This window comes from Hevea brasiliensis, chromosome 1 (genome assembly GCF_030052815.1).
Source record: "Hevea brasiliensis isolate MT/VB/25A 57/8 chromosome 1, ASM3005281v1, whole genome shotgun sequence".
NCBI classification, from domain to species: Eukaryota; Viridiplantae; Streptophyta; class Magnoliopsida; order Malpighiales; family Euphorbiaceae; genus Hevea; species Hevea brasiliensis.
In genome coordinates this window covers 125,072,675-125,090,077 of record NC_079493.1, presented here as the reverse complement: position 1 = coordinate 125,090,077, position 17,403 = coordinate 125,072,675, and the positions used below count along the sequence as shown (strand labels likewise).

Below are 17,403 nucleotides of genomic sequence, written 5' to 3'. Positions count from 1 at the left end.
GAAAAAAATAAAAAAAATAAGATCTCTCTTTTCGTGTAGTTCATCTAATAGAAAGTTATTGTTGCTTATAATTTTATTTTAATTAATAATAAAGTAGCATTGACATACAACTTGTGAGCTTTTCCACACCAACTACATTCTTTTTTATTTATTTCATATGCATCCACGCAAAAGATATTTAGAATTGTATGAATACCGTTGCTAGATGTAGATAGGTTATACATTTAGTAGGACGAAATTACTAAATATTTTTTTTTGGTAGAAAAAATTTTAGATAGGGGGAGACTTTTCAAGTCAAGGCCAAGCCATACAATCAAGGGATTATGGTGGAATTTATCTCTAATTACTTAAATATTTCACACTATGTGTCTCTTCACTTATGATTCTAACACGAGGCATCTGAACATCTTGCCATTATATATCGAACCGAAAAAGTGTAGATAAACACTTATCTTGTATGAATGCAACAACATTAACTCGGTATGCTAATAAGCTTCAATTTACCCAAGTTATTTTTAAAACTATAAGGTCTCAATTTTAAATCTCAATTGAAAGAAAATAAATAAAAGAAAATAATCTTGGTAATGTTTATGAATTGATACTTATTTTCTTAATTTTTTTTATAACCGGAAATAACTTGGTGTACACGTCTTTAATTTGTTTATGAATATAAATATGGAAATGAGAAGAAAAACTAAACATTAAGTTGAAACCAAGAAAAGCTTGAAACTTGGTTTGTAGCAATGTCAAACATAATAGGCTTCCATTTTCATGTATTGATTCTTTTGGCATGCAGCTTTCTTGTTGTTCCGGCTAGCTCTGACTATAGATCACAGTCTAACAAACAATATGCCCTGTTTATTTTGGGAGATTCGGTCTTCGATCCGGGAAATAACAATTTCCGCAATGTTACCATTGATTTTAAGGCAGATTTCTGGCCATATGGAGAGACTTTCTTCAATTTTTCAACTGGCAGATTCACTAATGGTCGTATTCTCCCCGACTTCTTATGTAAGTATATATTCTTTTCATTCTCTCCTTCACCTCAACTTTTTTAGCGTAAGCTTTTCTTTTTTTTTCTTTTAATTTCATTTTTCATGCGTCCGACTGAATTTCGAAGTTAAAATCTCGAAGTACAATTCAAATACCACTGAACTAAAGCGCATTGGTAACTTTTAGTATAAGATCTGAATCTGAAACTAACCCGTATGAGGAAAACTTCTTGCTGTGTTGGATGCAGCCATGAACCTGAAAATACCATTGTGGAAACCATATTTAGCGCCTGGTAAGCAGAACTTCCTTCATGGAGCCAATTTTGCTGGTGGAGGTGCAGCTGCTCTTGATGAATATAGTTACACAGGAACGGTATATAACTCTCTATGTTGAATACAAAATGATGAAATTAAAATTAATTAGAGACTTCAAAATTAAAATTTTCTTCCCCTATTCCATGCAGATTCCCTTTAGCGAGCAAATAAGCTATCTAGAGGATGTGGCTAGTTTGCTAAAGCAGCAGCTAGGTGATGAGAAAGCACAGAAGATACTGAAGGAAGCAGTTTACCTGTGTAGCATTGGAGGCATCGACTACTTAACTTTTAGTGGAACTTACCTTAATGCCACAGAAACAGAAGAAGAAGAATTTGTAAATATGGTGATTGGCAACATCACAGATGGGATCAAGGTAAAATTAATTAAATCTCCAAATCCAATTGAAATTAGTCTAAATTTGCCTTATAATATACATGTTAGAGATGCTAAAACTATTCCTGGGGCATTTCTCTCACCCACAAGCTTATGCTTTTAGATTGATTGATTTCTTGATATAGTAAGTAAAATCTTTTAAATCAAAATGCCCAGGGTTTGAATCTATACTGCCTCTAAACTTTTGGACCGAGTGGTTTTTTGACAATATATTCTGTCTTTTGCAGAAAATTTATGCAATAGGAGGGAGGAAATTTGCATTTCAAAATGTTGGTCCATTGGGCTGTATGCCAATAGTAAGAAAGTTATTTGCACTTACAAATGATTCATGTTATGAAGATCTATTAAATATAGCAGCCCTCCACAATGAAGCTTTAGCAAGTGCTATTGAGGAGTTAGAGACCCGGTTGCCAGCATTCAAGTACTTGATCTATGATTACTACAATTTGCCTCTTGACAGGATAGAAAACCCTTCAGAATATGGTAGGTTAATCAATTAAATATTATATTATGAGATTACCACCATTAATTGCCATATCTATCTATCTATCATGCTCATAGTAATTGTTGTGCACCGTGCAGGCTTCACAGAAGGAATCAGTGCTTGTTGCGGCAATGGGACATTTCGCGGGTCTGATTGTGGAATAGAGCCATATGAGCTATGCAGCGAGCCCAGTGAGTATGTGTGGTTCGATGGCGGCCATCCTACTGAACATGCCTATGAACAACTAGCCAGGGTGGTGTGGGAAGGAGGACCAAATGCTACCAAACCCTACAACATGAAGCAATTATTTGACCTTGAAGTTGGGGATGAGAGCACCTCAAAATCATGGTCTATTATCTAATGAATACTAAATGTTGCAGAAAATCAAAATTTACATTTGTAAATAATTGGGAATCAGGTTTTTTTTTCCAGATTGTTCATAAATGCAGAAGAATAACTGAATCATTTTATTCTGGTGGGTTTCAATATTAACATGGAATTTTCAATAATGAAAGAATTAGATGCTATGAGTGGCTAGAGTAGTAATCTGTAGCAGACTAAATCTTGATATGTGCTTTGCTCATGAGCAATTTTTTAGAGAAAGTAGATTAAATCTAACTCAACCCTAAAAGTTAATGAAAGAGGGAGGATTGTAATACTCAAGTATTTATATTTAGCACTCTTGTATCTGGTGGATGTAGGACAATATATCTCTCATGCCAACATTGGAGTGGCCCAACATTGAAACAAGGGTTACTTCTTATTCTAACATTCAACCCTTCTTATTCTAACATTCAAATTTAATTTGCATTAAAAAAATGTAGCATATGCACCTAACAATCTGCAGGTCCACTTCGTGAAGAAAAGGGAAAGAAATTTTCTGCAACAACCATTCCAATTATCAATTTTCTGTTATAGACTTACAGTTAAAAAATGGTGGTTCTATATTGAATATATGTCTCTGATATTCAGGCAATTATATATACATTTATAAAAGCATTTTGATCATTGCCAGATTAAAAAAAACAGAATTCACTCAAACTCCTGTACACTATAGAATGGAGTTTTTGACTCAGTGAACAAATCACCTTAAATAATGGATTGTTTAGACATCGTCATTTTCTTGGGAATCCTAGATGGAATGATCAACCAATAAGAAAGTGATTTACAAATAAATGAAATCATTCATTTTTTTTTTTTTTAAATGTCGTTAAGAGAAGTGTATTGTTTTGTTTGTACTTAAGAAGGTGGGTTGTTAGACCATAAAAATTGAGATATCTTTCTATGTTGTATAAAATGCTTTATTATATAATCTTTTTTTATTAAATTTTTACTTAATTTTCATGCATAGATTTTTCGTCACTTTCTTGGAAAAATAGAAAATGTGAATTTGATGATTGCAATTGCGATTCTTCTTTTAGTTTTTTTTTTAATATATAATAAAGTGAAATTGAAAGAAAAATTAAGGTTATTTTTATCGACTAATAAAAAAATAATTTACCAGCTATTTATGATTACACTTCTAATTATAAGCTATCGTCTAATTTTCTTTTTTTGTTAATTTACTAAACATTTAAATTCAGTTATTTAGATATTTATCAACTAAATTAAATACTCCCTAAATAAGAAAAGATTGAATTCATCCATCGTTAATTTGATGACAAAGATATTCGAGTTCTTAAAATTGTAATCTTAAATTCCTGTCTCAATAGGACTCAAATTAATAAAAAAAATGATGGCCAAGGACTATATGGGAAAAGTTTTGGGCCGGGCTCGAGAAATAGAGTCAATTTCAAGATTAAAGAAATGGAACCCAATTGAGAGTTTTCCAAACGCAAATCCACCTAACTTTTTCTAAACAGAAATCCCCGTAAATTCAAAAGGGCAATTTCCATTGAGTGAATTTAATAAGACCAACAATGAGCAATTTTAAAGTGGTAACAGAAAATCAATGAAAAATCTAAAATTTTAGTTAGAACATATTGTTTATATTATTTAATTAAAAGATATTTTAGATTTATTTATTAATTTTTAGATAATAATTTTTGTTAGACTGTGATGCTGGGTCATTGTGGCTTTGAATCAATTTACATACCCCCTGATGGAACTCAATTAATTTTTGGATCTCGTATGCATCAAATCAGACATTAATTGATGCTCAAAACCAGAGTTTGAATCTCACAATGAGGCACAGATTGCTTGGATTTGGCTGGGAAGGAACTCTTGGCCTATGAGTTAATAAGCAGTGTGGGTAGCTTGCATTTTGGCACTGGAAAATGATGCAAATAGCAGCGCTAGTAGAGAATAACGGGTAGATTATCCAACAAACATCTTGTTAATAATTTTAAGTTGAAGCTCGTTATTTTGACTTACAGAGCACTGTGAATTGCTGATAACCCATTAGTTTCAAAATCAAATGCTCCAATCTGTGACAATGCTCCCAGTTTTTGACTTTCATGTCTTGTTTAACGTAAGATAACTCTGCTGGTTTCCTGAATTCTGTGATGCAGCATATATATCTCTCCTCCATTATAAATATGAAACTTAAGGAATTAATCCATCCAATTCTAATTAAATATCAAGTTCAAATTATTAATTGATTGGCAACTATGGTAGCTATGTCAAACTTAAGCTTTCATTTTCATTTGTTGATGATATTTTTCTTATTTACTGTCCCAGCAGCTATTTCCAAATGTGACCACAGAGTGCCTAGCAAGCATGTTGCCCTGTTTGTTGTTGGAGATTCAGTATTTGATCCAGGAAACAACAATTTCCGCAATGTTACCATTGATTTTAGGGCAGATTTCTGGCCATATGGTGAGTCTTTCTTCAACTTTTCAACTGGCAGATTCACTGATGGTCGTATTCTCCCTGACTTCTTATGTAAGTACATATTCTTTCCAGTCTCTTCACCTCAACTTTTAAGTATAGGATTTGTTTTTTTCATTTGACTCTTACAAGATTTTGACCTCAAAATCTCGGAATCTTGAAAAGTACCCCAATGCAACTTACCCGTTTTAGCTCATTGGTAATTTTTAGTATAGGATTTGAATTTGAAACTAACCCAGATGAGGAAAACATCTTGTTGTGTTGGATGCAGCCATGAACCTGAATATACCATTATGGAAACCATATTTAGCACCTGGTAAACAGAACTTTCTTCATGGAGCCAATTTTGCTGGGGCAGGTGCAGCGGCTCTTGAAGAAGATAGTTACTCGGGAACCGTATATAATTCTCTCTGTTGAATATAAAACGATGACATTAAAATTAATTAGAGATTCGTAGACACTTCAAAATTTATTATTATTTTTCTTCCCCTATTCCATGCAGATCTCCTTTAGTGAGCAAATAAGCTATCTAGAGGATGTGGCTAGTTTGCTAAAGCAGCAGCTAGGTGATGCGAAGGCAAAGAAATTACTAAACGAAGCAGTTTACCTGTTTAGCATAGGAGGCGTTGACTACTTAACTTCTATTGCCACAGAAACAGAAGAAGAAGAATTAGTAAATATGGTGATTGGCAACATCACAGACGGGATCATGGTAAAATTATATCTCAAAATCCAAATGGAATTAGTCTATTCTTGGGCCTTCACCTCACCTACAAGCTTATACTTTTAGATTGAGTATTTTTTGACGTAATATCAGAGGCTTTTAAATCAAAATGTTTAAAGTTTGAATCTAGAACACGTCCACCCTTAAACTTTAAGACCAAGTGATATATTGACAACATATTATCTTTGTCTTTTGCAGAAAATTTATGCCATAGGAGGGAGGAAATTTGCATTTCAAAATATGGGTCCATTGGGTTGCATGCCACTTGTAAGAAAGTTATATGGACTTACCAATGATTCATGTTATGAAGATCTGTTAAATATAGCAACCCTCCACAATGATGCTTTAGCCAGTGCTATTGAGGAGTTAGAAACCCAGTTGCCAGCATTCAAGTACTTAATCTATGATTACTACAATTTACTTCTTGACAGGATAGAAAACCCTTCAGATTATGGTAGGTTAATCAATTAAATATTATATTATGAGATGATCACCATTACCTTATCGCCATATCATGCTCAAAATTATCGTTGTGAACTGTGCAGGCTTCACAGAAGGGATCAGCGCTTGTTGCGGCAATGGGTCGTTTCTTGGGTCAGGTTGTGGGATAGAGCCATATGAGCTATGCAGTGAGCCGAGTGAGTACGTGTGGTTCGATGGTGGCCATCCTACTGAACATGCCTATGAACAATTAGCCAAGGTGGTGTGGGAAGGAGGACCAAATGCTACCAAACCCTATAACATGAAGCAATTATTTGAACTTGAAGTTGGGGATGAGAGCTCCTCAAAATCATGGTCTATTATCTAATGAATATTAAATGTTGCCGAAAATAAAATTTTACAATAATCTCATTTGTGAATGGTTGGGAGTCAAGTTATTTCCAAATTGTTCATAAATGCTGAACAACTGAATCATTTTACTTTGGTGGGTTTGAATATTACCATGGAATTTTCAATAGTGAAAGAATTATTTTCTCTGAATGGCTATGGCATAACAATTGGCAGACCAAATTGCTCATCAGCAATTTTTGTTTCATATCGACATTCAAATTTAATTTGCATTAAAAATGTAGATATCTACCTGACAATCGATCTACACGTCCACTTTGCGAAGAAAAAGAAAGAATTAGAGAGAAATTTTTCTGCACCAACCTTTCCAATTATCATATGGTGGTTCTATATTGAATATATTTCTTTGAATATTCAGGCAATTATATATTCAAACTTCAATCCTTTAAAAACTATGGACACGAGTTCTTGAGTTGGTGAACAAAACACCTTACTAATGGATTGTTTAAAAACGTCATTTTCTTAGAAATTGTAGATGGAATGATTAACCAATAATAAGAAAGTGATAAACAAATAAATTAAGTCATTCAAAATTTTTTATTTTTTTAAATGTCGATAGGATGAGTGGATTGTTTTGTTTAAAGATAAGAAAGTGGTTTGTTAGAATAGGATGTATTCTAATTTTGTTGGTCCATTGTTAGACAAATGTCAAAATAATATTTAATTATTATTTCATTTAAGTTGTCATATATGAAATTACAATTTCTCATAATTATCTTGATTTAGTTTAATAGTTGGAAGCATATCATTCATTTAATAAATTCATATTCCAATACCTACGCTCTCAATTTTCCAATAAAAAAAATAATAATCATTTTGTCTACCAATTATTTATTATTTTATTTCAATAATATATTTTTTTTTATAAGCTGCAAAATTTTATTGGACTAAAAATAAGAAAACACAAGCTTACAACAAATGAACAAGCAACCAAAAAGGCTAATTTTAAAACATAATTTAATATATATATTTTTATGTTTTATACTTTTATAATCAGATTATAAAATTTTATTAGTGATAAAATTCTTAATTAATTATAATTTTAGTTCAAATATTAATAAATAATTTAGTTAATATTTTTGTTATTTTTTAAAAATTATTTGACGTAGATCAATAAAAAGATAAATAAAAAAAAAACATACACACCATGGGATGATTTTTGAATTATCATTATTAAAATTCATAGATTTTGAAAATAACAAGAAATGTTTTTAAAAGTAAATGCTTAAATTTTATAAATAATTTTTGGTGAATAATTATTTATTTATATATATAAATATAACTTTTTAAAAACCTTTACCTAATTCAATAGAAAAATTAATTAGAGTTTTATAATGTTTGAAATTATAAATTTAATAATTTTAAAATTCTTAAAAGATATAATAAAAATTTTTTTAAATAATTATTAATATTTTTGTATGAGATAAGATTTTAGTAATTGAAATTTAAAAATATTTAGATAAAATTATTTAATATGATAAATCATTTTTTTACATAATAAAATATAAAAATAAAATAAAAAATAAAGTAATGCCACATGAGATTTTTTTAAACACTCTTATACAATTGAAGGCGTGCTCTTATAGAGCCATTTTAAATACTGGCTTTAGATTTCTCTTTTAGCTGAATTTTTGCTCAATTCTCAAACGTGAAGATGAAGGTGAAGAATTAGCGAGAGATTCTTTTGGAACTGCATGTAAATTAAAGATTCTTACCCACTTATGCAAAAAATTTTGTTGATTTGTGATTTTGCCGAAGAAAAGTAGAGGAAATTTTCATTTGAAATTTACAAACGACAGGGAGAAGCTTTCTTGTGGTTCTGAAGATAAAGTTCATTGTCATTAGTGATGGACAGGAAAAATTTCCCTTCTTAAGGAAATTATTATTATGTAAAAGACAGAAGAAAAGAGCCAATGATGGATCTGAATTGAATTACATCCCCTCTAATGGAACTTCTTGATCCTAATTTTTAATTTGAAGCTCGCTCTTTTGCATTTAGAATTGCTGATAGCCCATCAGTTCCAAAATCAAATGCTCCAATCTGTGACAATGCTCCCAGTTTTTGACTGTATCATATCTTGTTTAAATTGGGTACGTAAAGATAACTCTGCTGGTTTCCTGAATTCTGTGATGCATCTCTCCTGCGTTATAAATATGAAACTTAAGGGATTGAATTAATCCATCCAATTCAAATAGATATCAAGTCGAAATTATGAATAGATTGACAACGGTGGTAGCTATGTCAAACGTTAGCTTTCGTACTTGTGTATTGATGATGTTTTTCTTATTTATTGTCCCAGCAGCTAGTTCCAAAGGTGACCACAGAGTGCCTAGCAAGCGTGTTGTCCTGTTTATTTTTGGAGATTCAGTGTTTGATCCTGGCAATAATCAATTTCGCAATATTCCCAATGATACCAAGGCAAATTTCTGGCCCTATGGGGAGACATGCTTCCACTTTCCAAACGGCAGATATAGTGATGGCCGAATTCTCCCAGGCTTCTTATGTAAGTACTGCTCTTGCTAATTACTATAAAATAATCACACATCATTGCGAAGTGGTTGCTTATTTTCATGCCACCTGCATTATAATATATGAATCACATCATGTTCTTCAATAACCAAAAAAAAAAAAAAACAAATATATATATATATATATATATATATATATATATATAAATTCTTAAATTTAGAATCAGTAAATATAAATAATTACAAATATAATCAAATGACTAAGTGATTGCCCATAACCGTAATGTATCTTATTTTTATCTCTTTTTTTTAGTTATATTTTTATAAACGTAAGCTATGTAATAGGGTCAGACAATATTATATTGCCGAGTGGTTGATTAATTTCACCCCACTTATGATATAAGAGCCACATCATATATTATTTAAATTAAATAAAATTCATTAATAATAATAATAATAATAATAATAATAATATTTACATTTTATCATTAATAATAATTAATCTGTTTATATCAAATGAAATTCATTAGTTTTATTAATAGCACCAATTAATATGTGACTTTTTAATTTCTTAAGATTAAACATAAAATTTAAATAATTATAATTACAAAAATTCTTAAATTTGGAACCAATATGTATAAATAATTAAAAATAATACCAAATAACTAATTAGTGATTGCCTATAGTTTTAATGTAATTTTATAATATATATATATGTATAAAATAAAATTTATTGATCTTTCTAAATTTATGGTGATATTATTACCATGACATTTCGATTTTTTAATTTTTAACATAACATTTATATAGATATTATGAAATTGGGTTATGAAATAAAGTCACAACATAAAACAAAGATATGAAATATGTTCAATTATGAACATCGACTAATAACAACTTAAATAAAAAATAATTAATAAACATAACAGTGACATATAAAAAGTCACAGTCACAATTATATAATCATAAATGAATACCAATCAAAATTACTATTGAAAAAATAATTCTATTGAACTTTAATGATATATATATATATATATATATATATATATATATATATATATATATATATATATATATATATATATCATCACATCTTGAAAGTTATAGTCAAAAAAATTTTCGAAGATGATAAACAAGTTTTTTCATAAATATCTAAAAGATATGTTCTTAAAATTTAATAATTTTTTTACATTTTTAATATTTTTTAAAATATTATATCATTATTTATTCTATTAATAACTTAAAAATTAAAAGACATACACAAAATGCGCGGATAAATGTTCAATTTTTGTACTTTGCAAAGTTGAATCTTAATTAATAACGAATAATTAAGGAGGGGGACTCCGTTTTCTAATAATTTTCACAGAAAAATAAAACCATCTATGTATACATTTGATTGGTGTGTTGGATGCTGCTGTGTACCTCAAAATACCATTGTGGAAACCGTATTTAGCACCTGGAAAACATAATCTCCTCCACGGAGCCAACTTTGCCAGTGGTGGTGCAGCTGTGCTACCAGAATATAGTATTCAAGGACCGGTACACTGCTCCTGCATGCTCATTCTCAAATATACGGAATACTGAGGGAAAAAAGTTTTAAGAATAATCAAATAGAGATGCTTCAATTTTTCTCCCTCTCTGCAGGTTTCCCTTAGCGAACAACTAAGCTATTTCGAGGATGTGGTTGGTTTGTTAAAGAAGCAGCTAGGTGATGAGGAAGCAAAGGAGATGCTAATGGAAGCAGTTTACCTATCTAGCCTTGGAGGCATTGACATCTTATTTAGTAATGTTTACATCAATGGTACTCGAGCACAACGACAGGAACTCGTAAATATGGTTATTGGCAATATAACCCAAAGGGATCAAGGTAAAATTTTTATTTTTTTTTTTAAATTAAAAAAATAAAGTCGATAAATAAATTTCGGAATAGACCCTTTTTGTTGTAGTATATACTTAGGCTGATTAAATCTTTTTATCAATTGCAGAAAATATATGCAATAGGAGGGAGGAAATTTGCATTCCAAAATGTTGGTCCATTGGGTTGCATTCCAACAGTAAGACAAATAGCTCTACAAGAAGGTTTCAATGGTACTGATAGTGATGAATGTTATGAAGATTTGTTAAATCTAGCAACCCTTCATAATCATGCTTTAGCTAAGGCTACTAAGGAGCTAGAGTTTATGATTACTACAATTTTATACTTGACAGGATGAAAATTAGTTGGTAGGTTAATTAATCAATTGATTATCCTATACATATCATATTCTTATTACTATGACTCTTTGGATTAAAATTAGTTGATTATATGATGTGCAGGGTTCAAAGAAGGATTTATTGGTTGTTGTGGGAATGGGACATTTCGTGGATCTGATTGTGGAGTAAAGCCATATGAGTTATGCAGTGAACCGTGTGAATATGTGTAGTTCGATGGTCTTAATCCTACTGAACATACCTATGCACAATTAGCCAAGCTCGTGTGGAAAGGTGGACCAAAGGTTACGAAGCCCTTCGACATGAAGCAAATATTTGAACTTGATTAAACATACAAAACCATTAATCTTAAAAATAAAGTAGCCGCGCCAATTATAAACGAGTTTCAACTTTGTAATATTGTAATTGTTTTAAAAAATGTGAGGCCCTGAGTTTGAATTTTAACTCAAATTAACTGGAAACGCCATTTTGTGTAAAAATTTTATCTGTATATAATAAAAGTGGATTTTTTTTATATAATTTATATATATATTTTTTTTTGAAAATGAAAATTTTGGGGTTTAATTTAACAAACAATCCACAATTATTTGAAAGATTGAAATTCGCTTGCACCAAACATTCCACTTATCACTAGTTCCAAAAGTGCCCTAGTTTGGTTGATCCCTATGCAATGGAAGCATGTTTGACATCCATAAAAATAGCCATGAACGTGGGAATTCTCAGGTAAAAACATTACAAATCAGCCGCAAAGAATATGTCAAGCCTAACATTTGTTTATAGATTCTTGTTCTTCTTTGCTTGCTTTCTTATCTCAGTAAACTCTGATAGAAAGCATAGAAAGCAGCATTTTTTCTTTTTCAAATAGAAAGGTGCATGTTGGCATGTTTGTGTTTGGGGATTCTTATATTTTAAATTTAAAAATGAAAGTTTAAATTTTTATAAATAATTTTTTAGAGAATATATATAAAATTTTTGAAAACTCTTTTTCTAATTCAATAAAAAATTTAATTAAAAAAATATTGATTTTTAGATGTATATAATATGATTAGCAAAGTTTTATAATATCTGAAATCATAAATTTAAGAATATAAAAATTTTTAAAAGATGTAATAAAAAGAAATTTAAATAATTATTAATATTTATAATTTTAAAACAAGAAATTGTGGGTTGGTATTTTACATTGGAAATTAAAAGAGCAAAGATGAAACTGTATGTAAATGTTAGGATTGTTTTACCCTAATTAACTAGTTACATGAGTGCTGGTAGTATAAGTATAATGATTGAGTTGTAATTCAGGATAGCGAAGATTATCCGTACGATTATAGTTCTTCCTAAATTATCTTCTCCTCTCTCTGTCTTTCCTTCTGCTTCTTCTCCTCCTCTTTCTCTCCCTTGCTCTGTTCTTCTGTTTGGCTTGTGGCTCTGTCACAACAGTAAATTAAGTATTCTTGCCCACTTATGCGAAAATTTGTATTGATTTATGATTTTGCAGAAGACAAATAGAGGAAATTTTCATTTGTCATTTACAAACGATAGGGAAAAGCTTTCTTGTCTCTGAAGATTAAGCTCATTTTCGTTAGTGAAGGACACGAAGAAATTTCCCTTCTTGTCAGAAAAGTTTCCTTTATCTTTCCTTTAACGAGGGAAAAATTTTGCTTTCATTTGGAAATTACCTATTTTGTAAAAGACAGAAGATATGAATCTAATTACGTCCCCCCGAATGGAACTTGTTCATCCTAATTTTTAATTTGAAGCGCGTTGTTTTGATTTACAGTGCATTGTGGATTGCTGATGACACATCGGTTCCAAAATCAAGTGCTCCAATCTGTGGCACTGCTCCCAGTTTTTGACTTTCATTTCTCATTTAAATTGGGTACTAACATAACTCTGCTGGTTTCCTGAATTCTGTGATGCAGCATTTATAACTCTCCTACATTATAAATATGAAACATAAGGAATTAATCCGTCCAATATTAAAAATAAAACATCAAGTTGAAATTATGAATAGATTGAAAACGGTGGTAGCTATGTCATGTTTAAGCTTTCTTACTTATGTATTGATGATGTTTTTCTTATTTATTGTCCCAGCAGCTAGCTCCAAAGGTGACCATAGAGTGCCTAGCAAGCATGTTGCCCTGTTTGTTTTTGGTGATTCGGTGTTTGATCCTGGAAATAATCAATTTCGCAATATTCCTAATGATTCCAAGGCAAATTTCTGGCCATATGGGGAGACATTCTTCCATTTTCCAACCGGAAGATATACTGACGGCCGAATTCTCCCAGACTTCTTATGTAAGTACTGCTCTCACTGTTGTTTTTTAATATCAAGATCTCACCCTTATGTCGTCTGATGCATTTAAAATTTTTAATATTTTAAAGTATTTTTATAGTTTGCATAGTCGAATCCTAATTCATAACAAGCGAGGAGGAGACTAATGACGGAGCCAGAATTTATACATATTCAGGAGCGGTGAAAACAACACTTATATATTTCTACTTACAATAAATTTTTTTATCCATAAAAATTTATGAGTAATTTTTTTTTTTTTTTTTTAAAAAGCTTGGGGCCATGGCACCCCAGCCTCCCTAGCTCCGTCAAGGAGGACTTCTATTCTTAATTATTGAACTAAGCCTGTTAGGTCCCTAATAATTTTCACAGAAAAAAAAAACCATTTATTTATACATTGATTGGTGTTTTGGATGCAGCTATTTGCCTTAAAATACCATTGTGGAAACCGTATTTAGCGCCTGGAAAACATTATCTCCTCCACGGAGCCAACTTTGCCAGTGGTGGTGCAGCTGTGCTCCCTGAATATAGTTACGAAGGACCGGTACACTGCTCCTGCATGCTCATACTGAAATATATGGAATATTGAGAAAAAAAGAAAGTTTTAAGAATAATAAAATAAAAATGCTTCACTTTTTCTCCCCTTCTGCAGGCTTCCTTTAGTGAACAACTAAGCTATTTCGAGGATGTGGCTGGTTTGCTAAAGAAGCAGATAGGTGATGAGGAAGCGAAGAAGATGTTAACGGAAGCAGTTTACCTATCTAGCATTGGAGGCATCGACCTCTTAGCTAGTGAAGTTTACATCAATGGTACTCAAGCACAACGACAGGAACTCGTAAACATGGTTATTGGCAATATAACCCTAGGGATCAAGGTAAAATTTTTATATTTTAAAATTTTATAAAAAACAATATCGATAAATAAATATCGCAATAGACCCTTTCTGTTGTAGTATGTACTTGGGCCGATTAAATCCTTTTATCCATTGCAGAAAATATATGCAGTAGGTGGGAGGAAATTTGCATTCCAAAATGTTGGTCCACTGGGTTGCATGCCAGCAGTAAGACAAGAAGCTCTACAAGAAGGTTTCAATAGTAGTGATGCATGTTATGAAGAGTTATTAAATCTGGCAACCCTTCATAATGATGCTTTAGCTAAGGCTAATAAGGAGCTAGAGACCCAATTGCCAGGGTTCAAATACTTGATTTATGATTACTACAATTTTCTACTTGACAGGATGAAAAACCCAGCAGAGTATGGTAGGTTAATTAATCAATTAATTATCCTATATATATCATATTCCTAATTACTACTACTGTTTGGATTAAAACTAGTTGATTATATGTTGTGCAGGGTTCAAAGAAGGGTTTATTGGCTGTTGTGGGAATGGGACATTTCGTGGATCTGGTTGTGGAGTAAAGCCATATGAGTTATGCAGTGAACCGAGCGAATATGTGTGGTTCGATGGCGGCCATCCTACTGAACACGCCTATGCACAATTAGCCAAGCTTGTGTGGAAAGGTGGACCAAAGGCTACGAAGCCATTTAACATGAAGCAATTATTTGAACTTGATTAAACTTATAAATTATAACATCTTCAATTATATAACCATTAATGTTAAAAAAATAAAATAGCTGTAATTATTATCAATGAGTTTTAATTCAATAATACTGTAATTATTTTGTAGAAATATAAGGTCTTACATCTGAATTATAATAAGAATTAAATAAAAATGAGAGCAATAGCTATTATTGATGAATGATCTTATGTATAATTTTATCAGTATAATAAAAGTTTTTTTTTTTTTAGAATTTAGATTTTTTTTTAATGAGAATTTGGGTTTTTTATTAATTTCTTTAACAAACAATCCACACTCATTTCAAAGATTGAAATTCGTTTGCCCTAAACATTCCACTTATCACATGCTCCAAAAGTGCCCAAGTTAGGTTGATCCCTATGCAATGAAAGTATATTTAACGTGATCCATAAAAAATAGCCAATTAAGAATTTGGGAATTCTCAGGTAATTAAAAATAGGAAAAATTAGCAAAAAAAAAAAATGTCAAGCCCAACATTTGTGTTGACCCCACAAGCTCAAAGGAGCATAGATTTTGATGATACCAAAACTCAACTAGAATCAAACTAACATTATTTTAAGTGTTGTGCTTCTCAAAGAAAAAGACCAAGGATTTTATGATGGATTCGTGCCTATGAAGAAAGGATGACATTCTAAGGATAACACAGGACGAATCAAAGGAGATAAAAGAAGAAAAGGTTACCTTCCAAGGCTGCATTGAAAATCAGAATTGAAGGTACATATAGTATTAGAGTTAGTTTTATCTTTTAGGATTACTTGTGAAAAGAATTGAGGAGTAAAAGTCAATGATACTTATTTTCAATCCCTCAAAAGATTTTTCATTTAAACATCATTATTGGCCTAAAAAGTGTTTGACTATGATTTGGTGTAAAGTTTTATAGTTTTGAAAGTTATGCAGAAAAGTTTTCCTGGTATGTTAACTGGTTTGCTACTGATTTTAGTATGCTAACTGGTTTGCTATTTTCTCAAGTATGCTAACTGTCTCAACTCTGCACAACATCGCAGAAAACGACAAAATAACGGCTATTTTCTTGAAATTCAGATTCAGAACGTTCAAATGAGTTCTGCAACGGTAAAAAACGTTCCAAAGCTATAAATACACCTTCCTTTGGCCATTTTGCACTTAATGAAAGTCCCTTTACTGTTCAAAATCATTAAAGCTTTCATTCAAAAGTGCTCAAAGTGATTTATTGCTCATCATTGGCTTATTTACTCAACTCTTCTTTATAGATTCTGTTGTATTGAGTGAGAGTGAGTTTTAAACACATTATTATCATTTGTGAGAGGTCATTCAAGCACCTATTGAAGCTTGGTTGTGAAAAGTGTTTGGGATAACACTTGGTAGAAGTGTGAAGCTACTTGTAAAAGCTTTGGTGAGAAGATTTGTAAAGGGCTTTGTCTCTTGCCTTGAAAAGAGAAGAATAGTGGAGTGAAGACTCAAAGTGGGATCTTTGAGAGAGTGGATGTAGGCTAGTTAAAGCCAAACCACTATAAAAATTTCATTGTTCATTTTCTCAACCCTTGCTCTTTACATTTATGCAATTTAGCTTTATGATTGAGATGCTTTTGCTGATATGAAAATTGATATCATATGCTGTTGATCTTGCTGCTATCTAAGAAAAACAGTTTACTGCTAAATCTGCTGATATCTGATATAATCTGCTTGTTGTTAAATCTGCTGTCAGTTAGTATATCTGGTATTCTGCTCTGGTTGCTGTGTTAAAAATCTATCCAGATTACTGATATATTTACTGAATGCTAATATAGTTTGTTATATCAGTATACTGATTGCATATAGGCTAACCTTGAATTAAATTGTCAATAGAGTTGTATTGTTCATATTTTATGTTAGTCAATTGAGTTGAACCTAGCTGCAATTTTCAAAGGTTTTGAGCAAGAACCGAAAATTGTTTTTTAAAGTCCAATTCACCCCCCTCTTGGACATATTTTGGGACATCAATTTGGTATCAGAGCTTGTCTCTCTTGCTTGAGGATTAAACCCCTTAGAGTGATCCTTACACATGGCTAGTTCATCTAGAAATTCTGCTGGTATACCTGCCCCCTTAGCTGAAGGTTATTCCATCACTAGACCACCACTTTTTAATTGCACAAATTACTCCTTTTGGAAAACTAGAATGAGAAACTTTATACAATCTGTTGACATTGATGCTTGGAGAATAGTTAAAGATGGTCCTTATATTCCTTATAAAACCAGTGAAGGAACTGTACAAATTCCTAAAGCTGAAGTT

The 17,403-nt window shown here is 31.3% G+C and overlaps 3 protein-coding genes and 1 pseudogene across 3 annotated transcripts; all 4 read left to right on the top strand.

Moving 5' to 3' along the window:
• Nucleotides 1-711: 711 nt before the first annotated feature.
• Nucleotides 712-2,655, top strand: LOC110633438 (GDSL lipase-like). Its single transcript, XM_058150524.1, has 5 exons — nt 712-1,011; nt 1,241-1,365; nt 1,457-1,681; nt 1,929-2,184; nt 2,284-2,655. Exons 1-5 carry the CDS (start codon nt 744-746, stop codon nt 2,544-2,546), a joined length of 1,137 nt encoding a protein of 378 aa, XP_058006507.1. The 5' UTR covers nt 712-743; the 3' UTR covers nt 2,547-2,655.
• A 2,107-nt stretch (nt 2,656-4,762) lies between these two features.
• LOC110633440 (GDSL lipase-like) lies at nt 4,763-6,719 on the top strand. The gene is made up of 5 exons (XM_021782036.2): nt 4,763-5,068; nt 5,286-5,410; nt 5,517-5,726; nt 5,937-6,192; nt 6,284-6,719. The coding sequence occupies exons 1-5, from the start codon at nt 4,795-4,797 to the stop codon at nt 6,544-6,546; spliced, it is 1,128 nt and encodes a 375-aa protein (XP_021637728.2). The 5' UTR covers nt 4,763-4,794; the 3' UTR covers nt 6,547-6,719.
• A 2,080-nt stretch (nt 6,720-8,799) lies between these two features.
• LOC110633423 (GDSL lipase-like) lies at nt 8,800-11,599 on the top strand (annotated as a pseudogene).
• An 872-nt stretch (nt 11,600-12,471) lies between these two features.
• LOC110633443 (GDSL lipase-like) lies at nt 12,472-15,298 on the top strand. The gene is made up of 7 exons (XM_058128542.1): nt 12,472-12,479; nt 12,567-12,703; nt 13,359-13,562; nt 13,977-14,101; nt 14,210-14,431; nt 14,549-14,816; nt 14,911-15,298. Exons 1-7 carry the CDS (start codon nt 12,472-12,474, stop codon nt 15,132-15,134), a joined length of 1,188 nt encoding a protein of 395 aa, XP_057984525.1. The 3' UTR covers nt 15,135-15,298.
• Nucleotides 15,299-17,403: the final 2,105 nt, after the last annotated feature.

Coding starts and splice junctions, on each gene's coding strand:
- LOC110633438 (XM_058150524.1), top strand. CDS start 744: ATGTCAAACATAATAGGCTTCCATTTTCATGTATTGATTCTTTTGGCA. Junction 1,682..1,928: donor ACATCACAGATGGGATCAAG/GTAAAATTAATT, acceptor TGTCTTTTGCAG/AAAATTTATGCAATAGGAGG. Junction 2,185..2,283: donor AGAAAACCCTTCAGAATATG/GTAGGTTAATCA, acceptor TGCACCGTGCAG/GCTTCACAGAAGGAATCAGT.
- LOC110633440 (XM_021782036.2), top strand. CDS start 4,795: ATGGTAGCTATGTCAAACTTAAGCTTTCATTTTCATTTGTTGATGATA. Junction 5,727..5,936: donor ACATCACAGACGGGATCATG/GTAAAATTATAT, acceptor TGTCTTTTGCAG/AAAATTTATGCCATAGGAGG. Junction 6,193..6,283: donor AGAAAACCCTTCAGATTATG/GTAGGTTAATCA, acceptor TGAACTGTGCAG/GCTTCACAGAAGGGATCAGC.
- LOC110633443 (XM_058128542.1), top strand. Junction 13,563..13,976: donor AATTCTCCCAGACTTCTTAT/GTAAGTACTGCT, acceptor TTTTGGATGCAG/CTATTTGCCTTAAAATACCA. Junction 14,432..14,548: donor ATATAACCCTAGGGATCAAG/GTAAAATTTTTA, acceptor TATCCATTGCAG/AAAATATATGCAGTAGGTGG.